Below are 21,605 nucleotides of genomic sequence, written 5' to 3'. Positions count from 1 at the left end.
GTCGCCGCGGTCCTGTTAGTTCCTCGGTCGCCACCCATCGAGCGGCCGCCCCTCCGCGCTCGCTCACCTTCGGGCGGCGCCTTCTCCTCGGCCTTCGCCCGGGGGAGGGGCCTCCGCGGGTCGGGGGCGGGGCGGGCCCGGGAGGCCACACCCTGAAACTACCTGCGCCGGCCGGGGGGAGTGAGAGCCACCGCCGCCGCCGGCCGGGCGCGCTGGGCCTGCCCCGCTCTCTGCCCGCCGCGCGCCGCGCGCCCCGAGGCCGCGGGCCATGGGAGCCGGTCGTGCGCTGGCACCGCGCCTCTGAGACCACGAGCGGCCACTGGAGCCATGCGGAACGATCGCGCCCGCAAGGGCCGAGGGGACTCGATGGACTTCGGCGGGGGACTCAAGTACAGCTCGCGGAAGGAGGTGGGCGAGGGCCGGGGCCCCGGGGGGCGGACGCCGAGACCCGGACTCCCCGCGCCCCCAGCCCTGCAGCGCGGCGCTCGGTCTCGGCCGAGCCCCACTCCTGCGCCCGTTGGTGGCCCGGGCGCTGGGCGCACAGGTGGAATTTCCTGTTAGGCGGGTGCCGGGCCGCCGGCGGCCGGGCGGGGCCGGCCGGACCTTTGGTACCGCACCTGCCGCGCGCCCCCGCGACGGAGGCGGGAAGCCCCAGGGCTTGGAGGCGCCGAAGAGCTCCTCCTGCCCTCCTGCCCCCTCCATGCTTTCCCTGACTCGAAAAGGAAAAGGGGCTCCGTCTCGGTCCCTTCATTACTTTCGGGCTATTACTGGTGCGCATCTGGGAGGAACCGGGGCGCGGGGGGGCGGAGTTGGGTAATTTGTACGGTGATTTGGCGTTGGGGTGATTTGGGCGGAAGTGGGGCTTTGAGGGTTTTGGGGTCTCAGGCATTCTTGGCCTCTGCGGGACTTCGGTTTTGTTTTGTTTTTTTCCTTCCTGGTTAAAAGGCACTTTGGGACCATTGCAGCCTGGGCTTCTCCAAGAGGGGATGGAGCCCTCCGGGAAGGTGGCTGTGTGGGAAGGAATGCGGGGACATGTGTCTTGAGCCTTTTGGATGATACTGAAGCAGGAAGCTCTTTTTTGGCAGAAAGAACAATGAAAGACCTATTAAAAGATCTCAAAAATATTACATCTTAGTGTTCGGAGTTGGGAATGCGTTGTTAGTCGCTGTTGAAGGACACACTTAGGGGGCAGTGCCCAGGTGTGACCAGCAGCCTAGCCTGTTCCCTCTCTGTGCAGCAGGGACCCCAGGTTTCTGGAAGGCCAGAGCACAGGAGGTGAGGGCGGGCGGCGAGAGGGGCTGTTTGGGAAGGAAACTTTGCTCCTCTGCTCACGATGGGCCTGCCCTGCGGGCCTCACTTTCTCCCAGGTGTTCCAGGGTCCCATAACCTCTGCCATTGCTCTCATGTCAGGCTAGATTTTGGTGCCATCTCAAATGGATTCCTTTCTTCCAAGCAGCATCCTGACTTAGGACCTGCAGAAGACCGGGTTCTGGGGCAGTTATGGCTACTACCCCCACCACAAGGAGCAACTGGGGCCGGCAGTGTTGTTTTCTCAGCCGGGCCCTAGTCCCTGGCTATGCCTCTGCCCTGCTATGAGGCAGATTCACCTTCTCTTCCTTTCTGCGATTGCAGTGTTTGTGAATCCTTGGGGCTCTACAGGCTCCTGCCTACTCAGCAGACAGCATGCTATTCGGTGTTTGTTATTTCAGGGCTGTTTTTCTCCCCTCCCTCCAAGTTAGTTCTTCTTGACTTCCCTTTCTGGGACTCCTGCTGAGATGCTGGGGGAGCTGGTCTCCCTGAAGCCTCAGCCCAGCCTCCTCTCTGTGTGATGCAGGCTGGGGTTCACCTCACGCTCCTCGGTGGACTCCCCTCTTGGCTGACTTCTCTTGTCAGCCAGGAGCCCTCCCTTCTGTCTCCCTTTGGCCCCTGCTCATTCCCTTCTGTCCTGGGAAGCTCATCCCTCTTCCACGCCACTGGGCTGCTCCTTCCACCTGTGAGTTTGCAGTTCCTTCCCGTGGCACACTCTATCTTTTCTCCCACTGATGTTCACGGAACCAACCGGTACCTAGTGCTGGGCCAGGCATGGCTGAAAAAAGGGCCCCCAAAGACCAATAAGACGTGGTTGTTTCCCTTAAGGAACTTACGGCCTTGAGAGTGAAACTGAGAGACACGTGCCAGTTAGATGTGTGGCCGTGAACCCAGACAAAAGGAGCCAAAGCTTTTTTTCATTTCTGTGCATATTCCTCCCCAGCTGAGCCTCAGCAGAAGTCTCATTCCCTGGGATCACCTGGCAGGGTCTGCAATTGAGGTCTCATTCCCTCAACAGGAGGTGCAGCTGCTGTCCCTGGGTTTGCTGTCTGTGTCAGCTGAGCCTGGCTCAGGTCATGCCGGACCCCAGAGTCAGCTTCCACTGCTGCATCCTTGTTTGGTGGTCCCTGTCTGTGACTGGCCCCTGCCCTGTCCGCACTGTTCCCATCAAGTGCTCTAATGGCCTCTGGGGCGCTGATGCATGGTGCTGTGTCAGGGGACTGTGTGAGCCCTGCCTGCATGGAGCAGGTGTACAGATACCATTGTTAGGGCCATTAATGAGAACCGGGAAGCCTCCCTTGATGAGCGCCTTGATCTCTGTTGATGTTTGGTGGTGACTGTAAAGTTGCCTTGACATCCATTGGTTCCTTCTCAGGTTACGATAGGCCCAGGTAAGACTCAGCATCCTGCAGGCATCGGAGACTAGGGTTGGAAAATGAGATGTTGTGAGGTCCAAATCAGATGTCTGGGGTCTGAGCTGTACAACCCTGGCTCTGCAGAGAGTCATCTCTTTGCTGATTAGTCAATCATTCACTTGTTCATTTAGTCACGTAACAAATATCTAATAGGTCCCCACCAGATTGGGCATGTGCTGGGTGCTGGGAAATAGCGGTGAGGAAGACCCCAGTCGCACACCCTTGCCCTCGGGACCACCCAGTGGAGTGTGGGATACAGGGAGTTAAATTCTGAGCCTTGAGTACTAGATTCTGGATAAGCCCAGGGTGGGCACTTAGGAGGGGGATCTCTAACCCAGGCTGGAAGGGGGAGGGAAGGTGAATTGGGGCAGGAGGCATCTGTGACACAGCGGCTGGAGTGTCCACCACGGAGCCCAGCCTGGCGCTGCTGCTGTCTAGCCACATGATCGCGGAGATGTTAACTAATCCCTCTAAGCCTCGGTTTCTGTGGCTATAAAATGGGGATGACATGTATGTTCCAGGTTTGTTGCAAGGATTAAAAGGGATACTTTGCATGAAAGTTGTAAGTTGCCGCGTGGTGTTCGAGTCATGCAGTTTGAGTTTGTGAGTTGGAAAAGGCTCAAGACCAACAGGAAGGTGATACGGTATCGGTAGGATGCACATCAAGAGGCTGAGAACCCAGGTTGTCAGTGGGGCCCTGCCGAACACAGGGGAACAATGCCTCTTCCTATGGCCTTCTGGTTTTCATTCCCCTCCCTTTAGCCCGCTTCTAGGAGAAAGAACCTTCTATGAAAAGAAAATGTGTGCGGCTGCTCAGCCCTTTCTCCCTCCCTTCCCCACCCCAACCCACCATAGAAAATAAAACTTTAGAGAACTTCCTGCTTTGTTCTCCTGAGCACGCTCTGGGAGTGTGTGCAGCAGGTGAGGGACAGCGTAGGGGAGGTGGACACCAGCAGGGAACTAGGATTGTTCTGTGGGTCGGGGCTCACAGGTGCGAGGGGACCAGAGCCTGCCTTCTCCAGGGGGCTGTGCAGACTCTTCCCTCCACCTTGGCCCTGGCAACGCCTGCACACTCACCACCCTCATTTAGGAAATGGGAAGACTGAGCAATGGGAGAAGACAACTCCAGCTTGATGGCTGCTTCTGTGGGTAAGATGCCCAGGTCACCTGTTCACAGGCTGCAGAAGGAGAACCAGTCTCGGCTCCTTCCCCCCACTTGGCCAGTGGCTTCTGTCACTCATAACGCTGCGGTCCTGGAGTTCCCTGATGTCGTTTCCTTCTCTGGTCTGTGGTTTTGCCCAGACTGTTGGCTCATGTCTCTCCTAAGAGAGGTCTGTTTTTGGAACAGGAGGGAGAATATAACAGAGCCCTCAGGAAGCTCAGCTCCCAAAGATAATGTTGCTTCTGATATTGTGTACATGGTTGTTGGAGTGTCTAGAACTGTGGTCCCCAACCCCCGGGTCTCAGACTGGTGCCAGTCTGGGGCCTGTTAGGAACCAGTTTGCACAGCAGGAGGTGAGCGGCGGGTGAGTGGGCAAGGAGGGCAGCTTCGTCTGTATTTACAGCTGCTCCCCACCACTCACATCACCGCCTAGCTCTGCCAACCCCTGCTGTCTGTGGAAAAATTGTCTTCTATGAAACCTGTCCCTGGTGCCAAAAAGGTTGGGGACTGCTGGTCTAGAATATAAATAATCACTAATACTAATTATCACTAGCATTTGTTAAGCATGTACCATGTGTTACCCCTTTTAGAAGTATTATCATAATTATTACCCTTTTATAAGTGAGGAAAATGGAGCACACAGAGAGGCCAAGTAACTTGTCCAAGAGCAAAACAGTATTGAAATCTGGATGGAAGGAACCCAGGTAGTCTGGCTCTGCTGTAACCTATCTGGACTGTTACATGCCAAACAGGGCTGTCAGGCCAAGGGGCTTGGGCGAGAATGGACTCTAAGCTTAAGTATTCGTTTGATTTGGGTAAGAAGCTAGACTTCTCTTCTTGGCATGTTTCTGAGATGCGTGGGACTAAATTATGAAAGCCATTTAGCAGTGTAGGAACGGGAACACCTGAGCTTTTCAGGGTTCTCACTGTGGCGGCTGTGAGAAATGTGTTTGGGGTTTGCTCAGAGCTCAGGGGCAGCGATTGTCCTTTTCCGTTTGTTAAGGACTTTTCTACAAGCAAGTCTCTACTAAAAATTCTATCTCAGGCACTCATAATTTCAGAATTTGCCTCTTCTGAGCTTAGCAGTATCTTGGGGTTTTCTTCCAAACCCATGATGGTGGCTAACTGGCCAACATTTTGGACCCTTTGTCTCCCGTTGTCCCCCGTGGATGATGCTGAGGTGGGGGATGGGGATGGTGAAAAGGTGCAGGAGACTGTGGTCACAGTCATTTCTTCTTCCTTTCACTGAAAATGCACACCTCAATTCATTACCTCACTTTATCCTCCCAGTAGCTATGTGGGGAAAAATGCCTAGTTTAGAGATGAGAATACCGAGGCTCAAAGGGTTCGTGTAATGGCTGAAAGGCAGTAAGAGGTAGAGCAAGAATTCAGACCTAGATCTGGGTGACTTCAAAGCCTATGATCTTAACCACAATGCCATTATAAAATTTTATTCCAAAGACAATGACTAGAACACATCATTAAACAGAGTGTTGTGAGCGCATAAAAAAGGAAGTGGCGCTCGCCAGGCGCCAGCACGAGTGCGCAGCAAACGTCTCACACCGGACTCATCTGGTTTCCTCTTTTGATGAGGTTAGTTAACTGGTGGACCAGGAGCACACCTGGAGATGTGATTTCAACAAGGCTTTAAACGAATGTAGCTTCGTTATTGCACGTGTGATGAAAAAGCATGATAGAAATTATAAAATAAAAAATAATTCACCCACCCAAGCCAACAAATCATGTTGTTTCCATTTCCCAGGCCTCTTTCCACTCCTTACTATATGCCTAAGTTTTATCTAGTTTGTTGTTGTCCTGCATGCACCATTTGTGTCCTGGGCGAGGTGTGGTATCAGCCTCCTATCTGCTGGGCATGGCGGAGGCCTGGGGGCTGGAGGATCAAAGGTCTGGTAGGTTTGTGTCTCCTCACCCCTTGGGTTCTGTGCCTTTTCTTACATAGTAACAGCTCAGGTGAGGACTGGGAGCATTTGCCTATCAGCTTTGTAGATGAAACCCTGCTGGGAGGGCAAGGCTGATACCTTGGATGACTTAATTGTGAGTCAGAAAGATCTGGACAGTCTCCATGATAGGCTACAATGAACAGAACGTGTCCATCTGGGTCAGGAGTAAGTGTTGTGCTCACCGCACCACCACGCTCAACAGTGGATACAGAAACCCCCGCCCTCCTGTGGTCAAGGCGTGAGGGGCCGTGCACCACCACGGGAGATCCAGAATTTTGAGTTGACAGCAATCCCAGTGAAGGCCAGGCATATAATGTGGCTGCCTAAAAAGTCTAAAGTAAGTTTCTCCCTCCATATTTTTATTTGGTTATACCTTTTTAAATTATTATAAAAGGCTAATATATACAGATTTAAAAAACATTTGGCCAACTCAGATGAGTAGTAAGAATTTAAAAATGGGGGAAAATGTCAGGTGTGGTGGCTCGTGGAGGCTGAGGTGGGAGGATCGCTTGAGCCCAGGAGTTCCAAACCAGCCTGGGCAACATAGTGAGACCCCATCTCAAAAAAAAAAAAGTGGGGAAAAATACCCATACAGAGGCATTTTAACAATTTGGTATTTCCTATGCAAGTTTTCTAAAAAAAAAGTTGATTTTTTTTTCTGATTACAAAAGTTAGGAAGTTTTTTTTTTGAAGTCAAACAATATAGAAATGTACAGAGTAAAAGGTGAAACTCCTTTAAAATTCTCTCCCTCAGATTTTATAGCCCCTATAAATAGTTGGGCTCATACTCTCCCACAAGTCTGTGCGTGTACTAATGTTTGTGTGTACACACTCTCCCTCAGATGGAGTCACAGTGTAATTCCATTCTGCCGGTAAAGACCTGGTTGTAATTAATTAATTAATAATTGCCTTAACCCGTGCTAGGCCTGTGGAGCAAAGGCACGTCCTCCCCTCCCCCATCTGGTGAGGCTGGGAGGGAGGGTGTCGTGGGGAAGGGGTCTCTCCTGGGACTTTCTCAGAGCAGATGCCTGAGCTGAGTTTTGAGGAACAGGAGTAACCATATACTTTGGGGCTTTTTTTTCCATTTAAGATTCTATCTTTGTTTTTCCTTGCTATCACCTACTCTTTGAAAAACCATTTTTTTTTTTTTTTGAGACAGAGTGTCACTTTGTTGCCCGGGCTAGAGTGAGTGCCGTGGTGTCAGCCTAGCTCACAGCAACCTCAGACTCCTGGGCTTAAGCGATCCTCCTGCCTCAGCCTCCCGAGTAGCTGGGACTACAGGCATGCGCCACCATGCCCGGCTGATTTTTTTTTGTATATATATTTTTAGTTGGCCAGATAATTTATTTCTATTTTTAGTAGAGACGGGGTCTCGCTCTCGCTCAGGCTGGTCTTGAACTCCTGACCTTGAGCGATCCACCCGCCTCGGCCTCCCAGAGTGCCAGTATGACAGGCGTGAGCCACCGCGCCCGGCCGAAAAACCATTTATGATTACTGCATAAGCTTTCGTCAAGTGAATATATCATTCTTGTTTTTTCCCTCTTATTGTTTGCGTGTGCTACTTGAATGCGTTATTGGACAGCTAATGGAAAAAGAGCAAACAGGCTCAGGGAGGGAACTGGCAGTCGGCCCTGCAAGGCCACGCCAACCAGGTGTCTTGGGGGTTATGCTGTTGAATTCTGAAAACCTTGCCTTCGCGGGAATATGATTATTGGTGGGGTTGAATCAGGTGGCCAGAAGTTTAGGAAATATTTTGTTTGAATGGTTGGAGGAATTGAGCACGTTTAGCCGGAGGAAGAGCAGACCAAGAGAGCCCATGAGTATTTCTCACCGGAGTATCTCCTGAGCTGGGGAAATCAGACTGGTTCTGTTGCAGTGCTGATCAGTGCAGAGGTTATTGCCATGCTGGTCACACCTTGTGGAAGGAAGAACTTGCTAATACTGGCACTAAATGAAGACACTATTATGTTTCCCCCAGGAAGAATGGCCCTGGGAGGAGGATAGGAAGTGGAGCACCCTCTAAAATGTGTCCCAGCCCTAAGAATCTGGTTCCAAGGCACTTCCCACCTGGCTCCCGTCCTGTGATTCCACCGGGAGAGACTCTGCTTTGTACTGGTGGACAGGGGCCTCCAGGCGCCCTCCCCTGGGGCAGGGCCTCCTCATTTGTCCCACATGTTCTTAGGTTTGTAGTTCATTAACATGCCGGAGCCCGAGGCGGGAAGAGGCCTTTCAGAACCTTGCCAATTCTAGGAGGCTGCAGGCAGGCCTGGGGCATTTCTGCTAACTCCTGCAGATCCCTGGGCCCACTAAGGCAGAAACAAACTGTGGTACTTACATACCATGGAATTCTACTCAGCAGCAAAAAGGGACAAACTCGGTAGATGCAACAACTTGAATGATTCTCCAGGGAACCTTGTGCAGTAAAAGAAGCCAATGGTGCCATCCATACTGTATGATTTATTTATGTAGCATTTTGGAAGTGACACGATGTTAGAAATGGAGGACAGATTAGTGGTTGCAGAGCTGAAGGGTTAGAGGACAGGGGGGAGGTGGGCGTGGTTATGAAAGCCACCGCAGGGATGCTGTGTCCGAGCTGTTTGATGCTGACTGTGATGCTGCCTGTGGGGGTCTGCCCCGTGAGGACATCCGTGGAACTTAATACTCCCATACACGCATTAGCACAGATAAATGGGAAATCTGAATGGGGTCAGTGGATTATATCAATGTTGTGGAATTGTAATATGTTGTATGAAGTGTTGCCACTGTTGGGGGAGGCTGGGCAAAGTGTACGAGGGATCTCTTGGTATAATTTCTTACAACTGCGTGGGACAGTGAACACTGTCTGGGTGATGGGCACACTTACAGCTGTGACTCAGGCATTACAGAGGCGATCCATGTAATCAATAACATTTGTCCCCCCCTTAAGATTTTGAAATTTTTAAAAAACTCCGCACAACTACATGGAAATGTACAACTAGGTCAATAAATATTTCGATAATAAAAAGCACACTGGCCCACGATATTAGAAGGTGAGAAAAGTCGAGAAAATGAATGCAAAGAGGTTATGTGGTGCTGGCTGCACCTCTCGTTTCTCTTGTGTAGTTTCCGGGATCTGCCTGGTTGTCTGCTGCTCCGGGTCTGGTGACTTGCGCCGGAGGAAGGTGGGTTGGCTGGGTGGGGAAGGGGGTCTTTGGCAAATAAGGACGGGCCGGTGCAAACTGAGAGGAATCAGAGAGCCAGAGATGGAATTCTCTGCTGGAATTAGCAAAAGAGGTTGTGTCCTGGTGGGCTGGGCTGGGCACTGATCCGGGACCAGGAGAGGAAGAGACCAAGCAGAGTTCACTCTCTATGGGACCTGAGGTCAGTGGGTGGCCAGGCCAGATCTGAGGGATTGTGGGGCTGTCAGCAGAACCCTGGGGTATGGACTGAGTATTCTTTCCCCTTCCAGGGTGAGGTGGGCACCTGGAGGAGGAGGTTGTGGGGAGGCTGCCCTGCGGAGGCTCCCTAAGTATGGCCATGGGGGGAGAAGATGTTCAGTCAGTCAATTAAGGGGGAGGGAGAGAAGCAGTAGGAAGACAAAACTGGGGCACCCTGACCACCCAGGATTGGGAGGTCTACCCAGGGTGGCAGTGGGGTGTCATGGATGCCAAGTGGATGGTACAAGTCAGAAAGGAGGGGAGGCCCCAGGGAGAAAGTTCTGTGGCTTGGAGTGGTCCAGGGAGGGTTCCTGGAGGGGCCCAGCCTTGGCCTATGTGCTCGAGGGTAGGCAGTGTTCTGTTCGGGAGGTGGTGGGAGGGGCCCAGCTATTCTAAGTGGGCAGGGTGGGACCCACCTCCTGGCTCCTGACAGGCTTGGGGCATCCTGGCTGGAGGCAAGGACAGAGTTGGGGGGACCCAATGCCCCCAGACCAATGTTGAAGGGGTGGGAATCCGTACACATTGGTGGGTACAATAAGGCCAGTCTCTTGGGCCCAGGAAGTGGATTTTGTAGTAGAGTTTTGCAGTGTTCCAGGCCAGGCACGGTAGCTCATACCAGTAATCCAGCACTTTAGGAGGATTGCTTGAGGCCAGGAATTCAAGACCAACCTGGGCAATATAGAAAGACCCCATCTCTGAAAAAAAAAAATTAGCCAGGCATGGTGGCATGTGCCTGTAGTCCCAGCTACTCGGGAGGCTGAGATGAGAGAACATTTAATATAAGATCTCTTATTGTATATATATGCCACATTTTGGTCATTCATGTACTGATTATTTACAAATAGATTACTTACACATCTTGGCTACTGTGAATAATGCTGCAGTGAATATGGGGTGCAGACATCTCCTCCAGATCCTAATGTCGGTTCCTTTGGATAAATACCCAGAAGTGGGATTGCTGGAACTGCAGAGCGTTCCTGAAGGCGGTTGGTTAATCTCTCTGAGCGTCAGTTTGCTTATCTGCAACATTGCAGGGTAGGGGTGGTAATGGCTGCGAGCCCCTCCCCAGGAGAAGCAGCAGAGCGCCCGAGAGAACGACCCCAGCTTTGGAGTCAGATTCGAGTCTGAGATTCAGCTCTGCTTCGTTGTAGCTACCTGGGTTTTTGATGTTGCCCTCTTTTAACCCATCTTCTCACCTGAAATGAAAACTAGTTGTAAGAATTAGAGATGATATTTATTGAAAATGCCTTACATGGCACAAAGATGTCCCCAAGTAATGGCTGTGTTGTGGCCATGTGGGACCGAGGAAGGAGTGGGGGGAGGCCCTGTGGCCAGACGCTTCTGATGGTCGCCTGGGTCTGGGTGAGGCACTCTCTCAGTCAGGGGTTTTGAATCCCCTGTCACAGTCTTTGGGACATTGTCTTAAGGAATGACCCAGAGGTTCTCTGGGTTTTGCTTCTTCAAGCTTAGGACTCCATGTTGATTGTTTTATTATTTTGAGGTCCTGCATAAAATTGCATTTGAAATAAGGTTTTCATTGTTTCAAGAAACATTTTTAGAAATGACTAGAAATTTGAGGTGCCACTGGCCAGCACCTGGCCTTGCTGGATAATCACCTGTAGGGTGCGAGTGGGTGGGGAGGGCCTGGCCAGCTTTCTTCTGTCCCCCTGAGGCCAGTCCTTGTGTCCTCAGTGGAAGGAGGGGCTGCAGGGAAGGGGGATGGGAGCGCAGGCCCCCCTGGTACCTTGGGTCAGGGCAGACTGACAGGGAGCCCATGGTTGTGGGCTGGCCGTGGCCACCCTGGGCTCCTGGGAAGACCTGGCAGCTCTTCTCCTGCCTGGCCTTTGAGGCCCACACCTGAGTCTTGTGCTGCTAAGGTTTTTCATTTTGTTTTAATGTTTGCACTTGAACTCCAGCTGCTCCACTAGAGCAGAGGAAGGAATGGAGCTGCCTGGCTTTGGGCACGGATGGTTGGGTGGGTGGAGAAATCAAAATCAAAGGGAGACAGTGTGTTAGCCCCTGTCATTAAGCAGGAATTAGCTAATTATGCTCTGTAACAGTCCTACTTAGAATGCCATAAGGGGTTATTAACCCACTTTTCAGAGGGGGAAACTGAGGCATGGTGAGAAGTATTTGTCCCCAGTGGCTCAGGGGCCTCAGCCCCAACCCCTCATTTGGTTACATGCCCCACACCCCGAAAGGGGAAAGAAGAGACTTGTGTCAGGGAGTCCTCCCAAGTCTGTTCTTGGCCCTCTCAGGGGTCTTGTTGCAGGTGTGTGTGGCTCCTGGTCCCATGGCTGTGTGGGCAGGGCCCTGGGCAGTGCTGGGAGTTGGGGACAGGACATGGCTCGAAACCTGCAGGAGCCGGCTGCTCGCAGGCAGAGAACCACTGGGTTTCTGTGTGTTGACAAAGTGCCCATCGGTGAGTCAGGGCCCTGGGGGACTTTCCTTCATGCTCTGACCAGGTGTGGAGGCTTTGGGTTTACTTCCTTCAGTGGGAGTATTGGCTGTGGGTCAGCTTTTTGTTCCCCTGATGGGCTGGGGTTACAGACTGACAGATAATTCTGCATCCTCCTTGGGGCCCCGCAGCCCCACCCATTTCCAGCCGCTCTTTCTGGCAGGTCAGCTGAGGACAGGTCAAAGGGAAAGGGTGAGAAGGTTGGGGCGTAGGGAGTCCACCATCAGCCAGGCCTGCGGAGGAGCCGGAGTGTAGTGTATGTTAAGGAGGAAACTGGTGACAGCCTCAGGGACTTCTGGGAAGATGCTTGTAACTAATTGTGGGAGGGTCCCCAGGTGGTTACTTAAAATAGATCAGCTGAAACTCTGGTGAGGGAAGTGGGAGCCTCCTGGAAGTGGTAGGCGGAGTTTCTCAAACTTTCAGGTTCCCAAGAATGACCTGGGGCACTTGTTAAAAACCTCCAGATCCCAGGCCCCGCTCCAGACAGACTGCTTCATTCTCCCGGGAGAGGGGGTGGACGGCGGGATGCTGAACGAGCACTATGTTTGTCTTAGTTTATTTTTATTTATTTTTATTTTTATTTTTTTTTGAGACAGAGTCTCGCTCTGTTGCCTAGGCTAGAGTGCCACGGCGTCAGCCTAGCTCACAGCAACCTCAAACTCCTGGGCTTAACCAATCCTCCTGCCTCAGCCTCCCGAGTAGCTGGGACTACAGGCATGCGCCACCATGCCCGGCTAATTTTTTCTATATATATTTTTAGTTGTCCAGATAATTTCTTTCTATTTTTAGTAGAGACGGGGTCTCGCTCAGGCTGGTCTCGAACTCCTGACCTCGAGCGATCCACCCGCCTCGGCCTCCCAGAGTGCTAGGATTACAGGCTGAGCCACCGTGCCCGGCCTAGTTTATTTTTTATTGTTATTTTTCATGACCAGGCAAGTCTGGGAGACGCTGGGGGTGTGCTCAGTGGGAACTGTAGGCTCTCGTGGGTTTCTTGAGAATCTGGCTTCTTGAGAGATCAGTTGCCCCTGGATGGAGAGTGGTGGGAGGATTCCAGCGTAGGCTTCTTTTCCCTTCTCATCATTCCTTGGTGAGCAATCAAGTGTCCTCTCTGGATTAGGCCCTGTGCAGGGCTCTGGCGGGTTGGGCGCAGTCCCTGCGCTCGGGAGCCTGCAGTGAGCCTGCTGGTGTCTCACTGGCGAGAGCCCCTCTCTGTGGGCCCCTCCTAGCAGAAGACGGGCCCTTTTTAGAATCAGCACCTTGATGAAGAAAGACCTTTCTGGTATCTACCTCAGTTCAGCATTGCCCAGATGAGAAATATAGTGTTTGTCTTTGGATCGTCATTCCTCACTGTGTCCTCTGAGGCGGCCTTGAGCCATGCCTTTTTTCTGGGGACTCTGGCCAGGATCTAGCCAGAGCTGGCCGGCAGGGAGTGGCCTCGAGGTTGTGCTGGCTTGGGCTTTCCCCTTGCAAAGGAAAGCGTCTTCGCTGTGCCAGAGTCCCTTCTTCCTCAGAAAGCCATCGCAGATGCCCAGGCTGTACTTTCCATTCCTGCGTAAACAATCGCAGGGATAGTTTATGGTTTTCAGGACCCCGGTGGTGGTGCTGACATCATGGAATTGAAATTTGTCCCATCCGGTGAGTGGGTACACTGAGTCACTGAATGTATAAGTGAACAGTGTCTGCCACAAATCATTGGCACACACATCCGGCCACCCTTGTCCTCATGTCAGTCTGAGCAGCACACCTGTGTCCCAGCCAGTGGCATCACCTCTGCCTCTTGACCCTGATCTTCAGCAGCAGGAGCAGGTTACCTGGTGTCGTCTGACTGCCCTTCATGGTCACTCCCAGGGACTCTGAGTGACCTCTTCAGGTTTCCAGGTTCACCCCCTGCATGCCCAGCAGACCATACCCAACCGTAGCCAAATGAGGAGCAATCTTTAAAAGAGAGTCTGGCATGAAGATTTGGTATTTTCCCCAGCTGATTGGAATCTTGTGTGGATTTGTGGATAGTCAGTAGTGTTTTTGCTGTTTAGAAGTGTAGACAGAACAGTGTTGCTGTTCTCTAACAAGGACCACGCTCTGCGCTACCAATGGCAAGTTCCGGCTTTGGATCTACTGGTCCTCAGAGCCAGTGGGTTGTGGGCGCTGGACAGTTTGCATCCGGTGACAGGCCCATGAGTGTGCACCTGGGGACAGAGTTTCTCTCAGTGGGAGGATTCGCTGGTTGACTCAGACAGAGGTTTGTTAGCTCAGCATTTAGGTTTTGGCCCCGGTGAGTTTCTCACTTAATGGGCGTAGGTTGACTGAATTATCTTTCTTATATTATCAAATACAACGTATCTTTTATTTGGCCCTCTGTAAATCAGTTTTTTTTTTTTTAAGACAAGCCCTGGCCTTGGGGAGGATGCATAACACTTGCACTAGCATGCTTCAAACAACAGAAAATATGATACGCTCCGGGGCTTCTGCAATTTCTTTCTGGATTCCTGGGCCTGACCCCCTCTCCCTCCAGGAAGCTGGGTGGGAATGGCAGTATCTGATCTGGTCCCTACAACCTGCCCAGTGGGTTCTCCCTTTATCCCTCCAGGATCTCTGCCCAGTGCATACCCCAAGCCCTTTATTTCCCATCCACCCTCCTGGAAGTCATTCCTTGCTCCCTTGTCTGAGTGGCCTGGAGCTGTGCTATGTTCCTGGCCAGGATCTAACTAGAGCTGGCAGATGGGAGGAGGCCATGATGGTCATGTGGCCTGTACCTATGTGTGCGCTATGCAAGCACCTGGCTTCACAGCACTCTCTGTGTATGTGCACCTGCAGAGGTGTTTGCTTGTAAGAAAGAGATAGGAGAGGCAAACGTAGGCACAGGCTCAGTCTCTCTTGCGCTGGCTCTGTGGCCTAGAGAGACTGTTAAGTGTGTAGTTAGAGCAGGGTGGTGGGAACTCCCTGAAACCCCTTCTCCCTTCCTCTCCCTCACGCTCCCTGCACTGGTCTCTGGGGCTGACCACGTGTGTGCCTGAAAGTTGTTGGAAGAGCTTGGCTCTTGTCTCAGCTTTGCTGCTTTGCTGACTTCACTAACCTTGGACAGGCTACTTCCTCTCTCTCAGCCTCAGTTTTCTTATCAGTAAAATGACAAGGACACACAAGATGATCTCTATTATGCCTGAAAATGAGCCAAGAGCTAGGGTTATAAAAGGAGCAGTCTAGTTACTGATTAAACAGCACTTCTGGGCTGATTGAAGCCACAGAACTCACACTTCAGGGAGGACCCAGGCCCTGCACTGAGCCGGCACCACTGCCCACAGCCTGTCTCCGCAGCAGCCTGGGTGGCCCCCGGGGTCCACTGTCCATGCTCCCGGCTCCTTCCCCCTTACTGTGGGAGCCTCTGCTTGCTTTTCCATTTCCATGAATCCTCACTCCCTGGATTGTGGGAAGCCGACCACACCGGGAGGCAGAAAACCAGTATCCAATCCTGGATCTGCCACCGAGAGCTGGGTGACCTTGCAAAACCGTCATTTCTCCCTTCGCTGTACAATGGGTGATAGCACCAGAGAGGCTTGAATGATTTGCAGGGTACCTGTGAGGATTAAATAAGAAAATAGTTGTGAACTCACTCTATAAATTGGAAATACATCTAAACATAATAAATTATTATTTTGTTACATTTCTTATACACCCACAGTCTGTTCAGAGTTTTCAGCTGAAGCCGTTCTGTTTTCTCATTCTTAAATATGATTAGACGATCAAGCAACATCAAACATCTAAAGAAAACCTACAGCCTAAAAGAGAAAGGCAAAGTTCCAAAGATACCCTAATAAAAATCTAGTCCTAAGAAAGAGCAAGAAGGTAGTGCATTCAGAAAACAAGAAAAGGCCTCTCAAACAGGTAACCATCAAAAATAAAACATTTCTCCCACCTGTAATCCTAGCACTCTGGGAGGCTGAGGTGGCAGGATCTCTTGAGCTCAGGAGTTCGAGACCAGCCTGAACCCCAATCAAGAGCAAGACCCCATCTCTACTAAAAATAGAAAAAATTAAGCGGGTGTGGTGGCACATGCCTGTAGTCCCAGCTACATGGAAACTGAGGCAGGAGGATCACTTGAGCCCAGGAGTTTGAGGTTGCTGTGAGCTAGGCTGATGCCACTGCACTCTACCCAGGGTGACAGAGACCGTCAAAAAAAAAAAAAAAAAATCACTCTTGGAAATGAAATAAATGATTTTCAAAATTTAAAAAATCATTGCATTTATAATGTCTTGAAATCAGGTCATGTGATTCCAATTTTGTTTTTCTTTTTCAAGGTCCTTTGCATTTCCATATGAATTTCAGAGTCAGCTGGTTAGTTGTTTTTTTCTTTTTTTTCTGTTTGAGACACAGGCTCACTCTGTTGCCCTGAGTAGAGTGCTGTGGTGTCAGCCTAGCTCACAGCAACCTCAAACTCCTGGGCTCAAGCAATCCTCCTGCCTCAGCTTCCGAAATAGTTGGGACTACAGGTGCATGCCACGATGCCCAGCTAATTTTTCTATTTTTAGTAGAGATGGGGTCTTGCTCTTGCTCAGGCTGATCTCGAACTCCTGAGAGCTCAAGTGATCCTCCTGCCTTGGCCTCCCAGAGTGCTAGGATTACAGGCGTGAGTCACCACACCTGGCCTTAGTTTCGTTTAATATAAAAAGCCTACATTGAAGATTGCATTGAGTCTATAGACAAACTCAAGGAGAACGGACATTTCAACAATGTTGAGTCTTCTAATCCATGAACATCATATATTGCTTAATTTATTTAGGTCTTTTAAAATCCCTCTCAGCAATGTTTTGTATTTTTCAGTGTACAGGTTTTGTACATTTTTGTCAGATTTACCCCCAATTATTTCATATTTTTGACACTATTTTTTGTTTGTTTTCTTTGAGACAAAGCCTTGCACTGTCACCCAGGCTGGAGTGCAGTGGAGTGATCACAGGTCACTGGAGCCTCCAATTCTGGGCTCAAGGGATTCTCCTGCCTCAGCCTCCCAAGTGGCTAGGATTACAGGTGCATGCCAGCACACCTGGCTGATTTTTCTAATTTTTATTTTTTGTACAGGTGGGGTCTCACTGTGTTGTTCAGGCTGGTCTTGAACTCTGGGCTCAAGCTATCCTCTCACCTAAGCCTCCCAAAGTGCTGGGATTATAGGCGTGAGCCACAGTGCCCGGTCTAACATTATTTTATTTATTTATTTATTTTGAGATAATGTCTCGCTCTGTCACCCGGGCGAGAGTGCAGTGGTGTCATCATAGCTCACTGCAACCTCAAACTCCTGGGCTCAAGCGATCCTCCTGCCTCAGCCTCCTAAGTAGCTGGGACTACAGGCTCACGCCACCATGCCCAGCTAATTTTTCTATTTTTTGTAGAGATGGGGGTCTCATTCTTGATCAGGCTGGTCTCAAACTCTTGGCCTCAAGGAATCCTCCTGCCTCAGACTCCCAAAGTGCTAGGATTACAGGTGTGAGCCACTGCACCAGCCTGACACTATTGCTAATAGTGGTTTTTTAGTTTAAATTTTCATTGGTTTATTAGTAGTATGACAACACAAAGACTTGGACAGGAATATTTATAGCAGCTTATTTGTAGTTGCCCCAAACTGGAAATAACCCAAATGTTCCTCATCATGTAAACAGGTAAACAAATTGTTATATATCCATACAGTGGGATACTATTCGGTAATAGGAATGCACCATTGATACATGCAGTAACTTGGATGAGTCTCAATTCTGCTGAGTATAAGAGGCCAAGCAAAAAAGAATACACTCTATATAATTCCATTTACATAAATTTCTAGAAAAAGCAGACTAATCTTTATGACAGGAAGCAGTTATGTCGTTGCTTGGGGACAGGAAATCAGAGAGGAACAGGCAGGGGTGACCAGGAGGAAACTTCTGAAGGTGCCAGATATGTTCATTGCCTTCATTGTGGTGATGGTTTCATGGGTGTATATAGATGCCCAAAATTGTGTACTTTAAATGTATACAGTTTATTTTGTGCTAATGATACCTCAATGAAAATTAAGTAAAAAATTCAGTAGAAGGTTTGCAGAAGTAAGTCAAAATTTTTTTCAGAATAGAATGTAATGATGAAGAAATGTAAAATATGAGAGAAAAAATAAGACAGAGTTGTAGAGAATCTGCTCTTTGTCCTTGAAGTTCTGAAATTTCATCAGGATACGGTCTGTTTAGTTATGTGTCCCTTCTCATTTATCTTTCTCACCATTCAGTGAGCTCTTTAATCTGAAGACTTACGCCTGTCTTCAGCTCTTGGAACTATCCATTTGGTATTTCTTTGGTAATGTCCCCTTCTCTGCCAGGCTCAGGAATTGGGCTTAGGTGTTATAGAAGATAGAGGTGAGACAAGGAATGGCATTGTTAGAAATTCCCAAATCCCCACCTCTGCCCCAAGCAAAAAGACAACTACCCCTCTAGATCCCCCCCAGGGAATGGGAGGAATAGTCTGGAGAGATGGACTCAGAGAACAGGTGGACTTTAGGATCCTAGAACAAAGGAAGGCTGTAGTGAGGAGTGCCAAGAAGGGGAATGGGTCTATTCTCCTACAGGTTCCTGAATGCTAGTGGCTGGGTTTAAATCACTCCAGCCAGGAGGTTAGAAAGTTATTCTCTGGAGCAATTAAACCCAGAGAAAGGTATACATAGCCTAAGAGTTAGGAGTGCCCAGTATAAAAGGTCTCAATAGCCACTTGTGCCCTACCTGTGGCAAGCCACACGCACACAGAGCTCCCAAACAGCCTTTAGGAGTGCATTCCTAAATAAAAATGAACCACCAAGGATCCTCAGGCATTTGAGGAGAGCCTTCAACAGGGAAGAGAAAAGGTACAATAGAAATATAAAGACAAGAAGATTTTTGCACCCATGAAACAAATACAAGATGCCATAAAAGAGCTAAATTCAAATAAGAAAACTTTTGGAAATTAAAATTTTCATAGCAAAAAATGAAAAACACAATAGAAAGGTTAAAATAATAAGATGGATAGTATAAAGAAAGGATAAGTAGAGGATAAATATAATAAGGACTGAAGAAAGGTAGACCAGAGAAAGTAAAGGAGAGGACATAATCTAAGAAATAAAACCAGAAAGTTTCCTAGACTGAAAGATACATTGTGTTTCCAAATTCAAAGGGCATGTGGTGAGCTGAGCATAATGAAATTTAAAGGCCCAATTCAAAGCACATCCCTGAAAGAAAGATAAAGTTATAAATAAAAGACAATGGATTATACTACCATATTTCTCAAAAGCAAAATTAGAAGCTAAAAAACAGTGGAGCCTCCAGAATTCTAAGTGAAAATTATTTTAAACCTATAGTTCTATACCCAGCCAAACTATCAACAAATGTGCATGTAGAATTAAGGTATTTTCAGAAACATGCAAAGTATCAAATAATTTCCTTCTCAGAAAGCTACTGAAGTATGTGTTCCACCAAAATGAAGTAAACCAAGAGTGATGAAGACATGGAATCCAGGAAATAGGGGTTTTAACACAGAAGGAGATTGAGGAAATTCCCAGAGAAATGGTAAAAGAAGTTCCACACAACCGCTATGAGAAAGGACAGAGAGCTCTGGGAGGGAGGCCCCCAGGAAAAAAATGAAATAAGTTATTTGATAGATTTTATATGTAGAAGATTGAGAAGAGTATTATAGAACTCTTAGATTATATGTAAAGATTTGAGTGTATGTTAAAAAGAAATCCAAGTACATGAAAATTTGCAGCAGGAAAAACAAATTATACAGGAAAGTAAACATAATAATGAGCAATATTTTCACGGTCTAATTATGAAAATAATGAAAACATACAGTATGGCTATAATTTTTTAAAACTTTGGTCCTTTAACTATTAGGAGGATATGGCAGAAAAGGGAAGGAAGGACATTAAAATCCACATTATCGAATAGGAAGTCAGTTGATGATATTCTAAATAGATGAATCAAGAGATAGTGGTATTGACATATTATTTAGAAATACGGGGACAAGTTCCAGAACAGGCAGCTGGAAAGCATTTTAAGTGGTTGCCTCTAGGGTGTGTTTCCATGTGTGTTAATAGATAAAGTCACAAATATAGCCAATTAGGAAACTAAAATTGGAGATACAACTATCCTAAAGTGTCTGGAGCAGAGAGAATCTTTTATAGCAATGAGTTAATAGATAATGTGTAAATGTGATACATCAAGAAATGTCAGTTCAAGCATATAATATAGAGTTATAAGGAACTTCACAACTCATTAAATATAGAGTTATGAGGAAATAGTTAAAAAGTGGTGATATCTGTGGAATTTGGGGTTGGGGCCATTGCTTTCATTGTAAGCCCTACTGGAGTGGGTTTGAGGTGGTTAAACCTAAGGCACCACAGTGCAGGCCCACAACACCTGTCCAAGATTCAGGGTGGTCAGATAGTGTGCTAGGGGTAGAAACATTTGCCTCTCTCTCACTGGGCTCGGTGGACACCCACCATCCCCCCTGTATCTAGGCTCCTCTCACCCTGGACACTCCCGGCAGGGAGGAGCCCAGGTAAGCTGCTATCCTGTTTGTCACCTGTCTGTTTGCTTTTACTCTCTTGGGTCTGAGCATGGGTGTGGATTCCAGCAGAGAGGCCTGGCCCTGTCATTTCACCTTGAGGTCCTGGACTGGGCGCCTAAGGTTAAACGTAGAGCAATTTGTTTCACGACAGTACTGCAGAACTGCCTGGGTTTACTGCTGTTTCACTTTTGGCTGGTTAAACATTGGCAGGGCAAGGCCACTGGGTAGGGTGTGCAGTTGACATGCCGCCCTCAGGCTCCTGGCCTAGGCAGTGGTAGGGACAGAATCTGGCAGGGGCTGCATCTGCTGGAGGGGGCTGCCCTTAGAAGTCTGCTCATGGTTGCTGGCCATGGCCCTGGGCTGGGGCCACTCTCCCTGCTGGCGTCCACCTGTGCCCACGATGACTCACCTAAGGGGAGATCTCCATGACTGGGTTTAGACAGCCCTTCGTTGCATTTTAATTTAAACTAACAATTCTTAAGTGATTCTCCCCTGGCGCTGTCCGCACACTGGGACGTGTGGTCAGGAAGGCTGGCCCTGGAGTTCCTCCAAAGCATGCCGGGGTGCACGTGGCTGCCCTGCACTCCTGGGGGAAGCCCTCTTCTCATCCAAGCCCTTGCTTCTGTCTCCAAGCCAGACCTCACAAAACCTAAACGTCCTTCCCCGAACAGGGCTGGGAGGCTGTCGGGTGAGGGTGTCTGAGTCTCAGTGCCTCTCTCTGTTCAGAACATGAATGGCTTTGAGGAAGGCGTGGAGTTCTTGCCAGTCAACAACGCCAAGAAGGTGGAGAAGCGCGGCCCGAGGCGCTGGGTAGTGCTGGTGGCCGTGTTGTTCGGCCTTGTCGTGGTTTCGCTCACAGTTGGCTTGCTGGTGTGGCACTTTCAGTGTGAGTAAAGCTCGGGGCTGGCTCTAGAGAGGGCAATGTGGGAATGGCTGTCCCTCCTGTCAGTGGACAGACCCAGAGCCACCTACTGTGGACAGGAGGGAGTGCAGGGGGTGGGTGAGGGGGTCTAGGGTGCCGTCTCCCCGGGCTCTTTCGAGCCACTGGCCCCCTCTGGGCATTCACTCCCCCAGGGAGCTGAGGGGAGATGTGGCCGGTGCGGGACAGGCGGGGTGATGCCACTTCCCCTACCTTGCTCCTTCTGGTCTGGCACAGACCGGAATATGCGGGTCCAGATGGTCTTCAATGGCTACCTGAGGATCACAAACGAGAACTTTCTGGATGCCTATGAGAACTCCAACTCCACTGAGTTTATAAACCTGGCCAACAAGGTGAAGGAAGCGGTGAGTCCAAGCCCTGGACAGGGAGCTCTGCCCTTGCTGCCTGCTCTGGCACCCCCA

At 49.7% G+C, this 21,605-nt stretch overlaps 1 protein-coding gene across 1 annotated transcript in view; it reads left to right on the top strand.

Moving 5' to 3' along the window:
• Positions 1 to 210: 210 nt before the first annotated feature.
• ST14 (ST14 transmembrane serine protease matriptase) overlaps positions 211 to 21,605 on the top strand; it is a 40,482-nt gene continuing 19,087 nt past the window's right edge. Inside the window, exons 1-3 of the mRNA XM_045555678.1 lie at positions 211 to 408; positions 20,991 to 21,150; positions 21,421 to 21,548. Of these exons, the coding sequence (XP_045411634.1) occupies positions 328 to 408; positions 20,991 to 21,150; positions 21,421 to 21,548 (369 nt within the window). The 5' untranslated portion in view covers positions 211 to 327. The remainder of the gene's footprint in view (positions 409 to 20,990; positions 21,151 to 21,420; positions 21,549 to 21,605) is intronic.

The sequence above is a fragment of the Lemur catta genome, chromosome 7, assembly GCF_020740605.2.
Source record: "Lemur catta isolate mLemCat1 chromosome 7, mLemCat1.pri, whole genome shotgun sequence".
In the NCBI taxonomy this organism is placed as follows: Eukaryota; Metazoa; Chordata; class Mammalia; order Primates; family Lemuridae; genus Lemur; species Lemur catta.
Note: the sequence above shows the minus strand (reverse complement) of the source record. Positions and strands in the feature narration are given on the sequence as shown.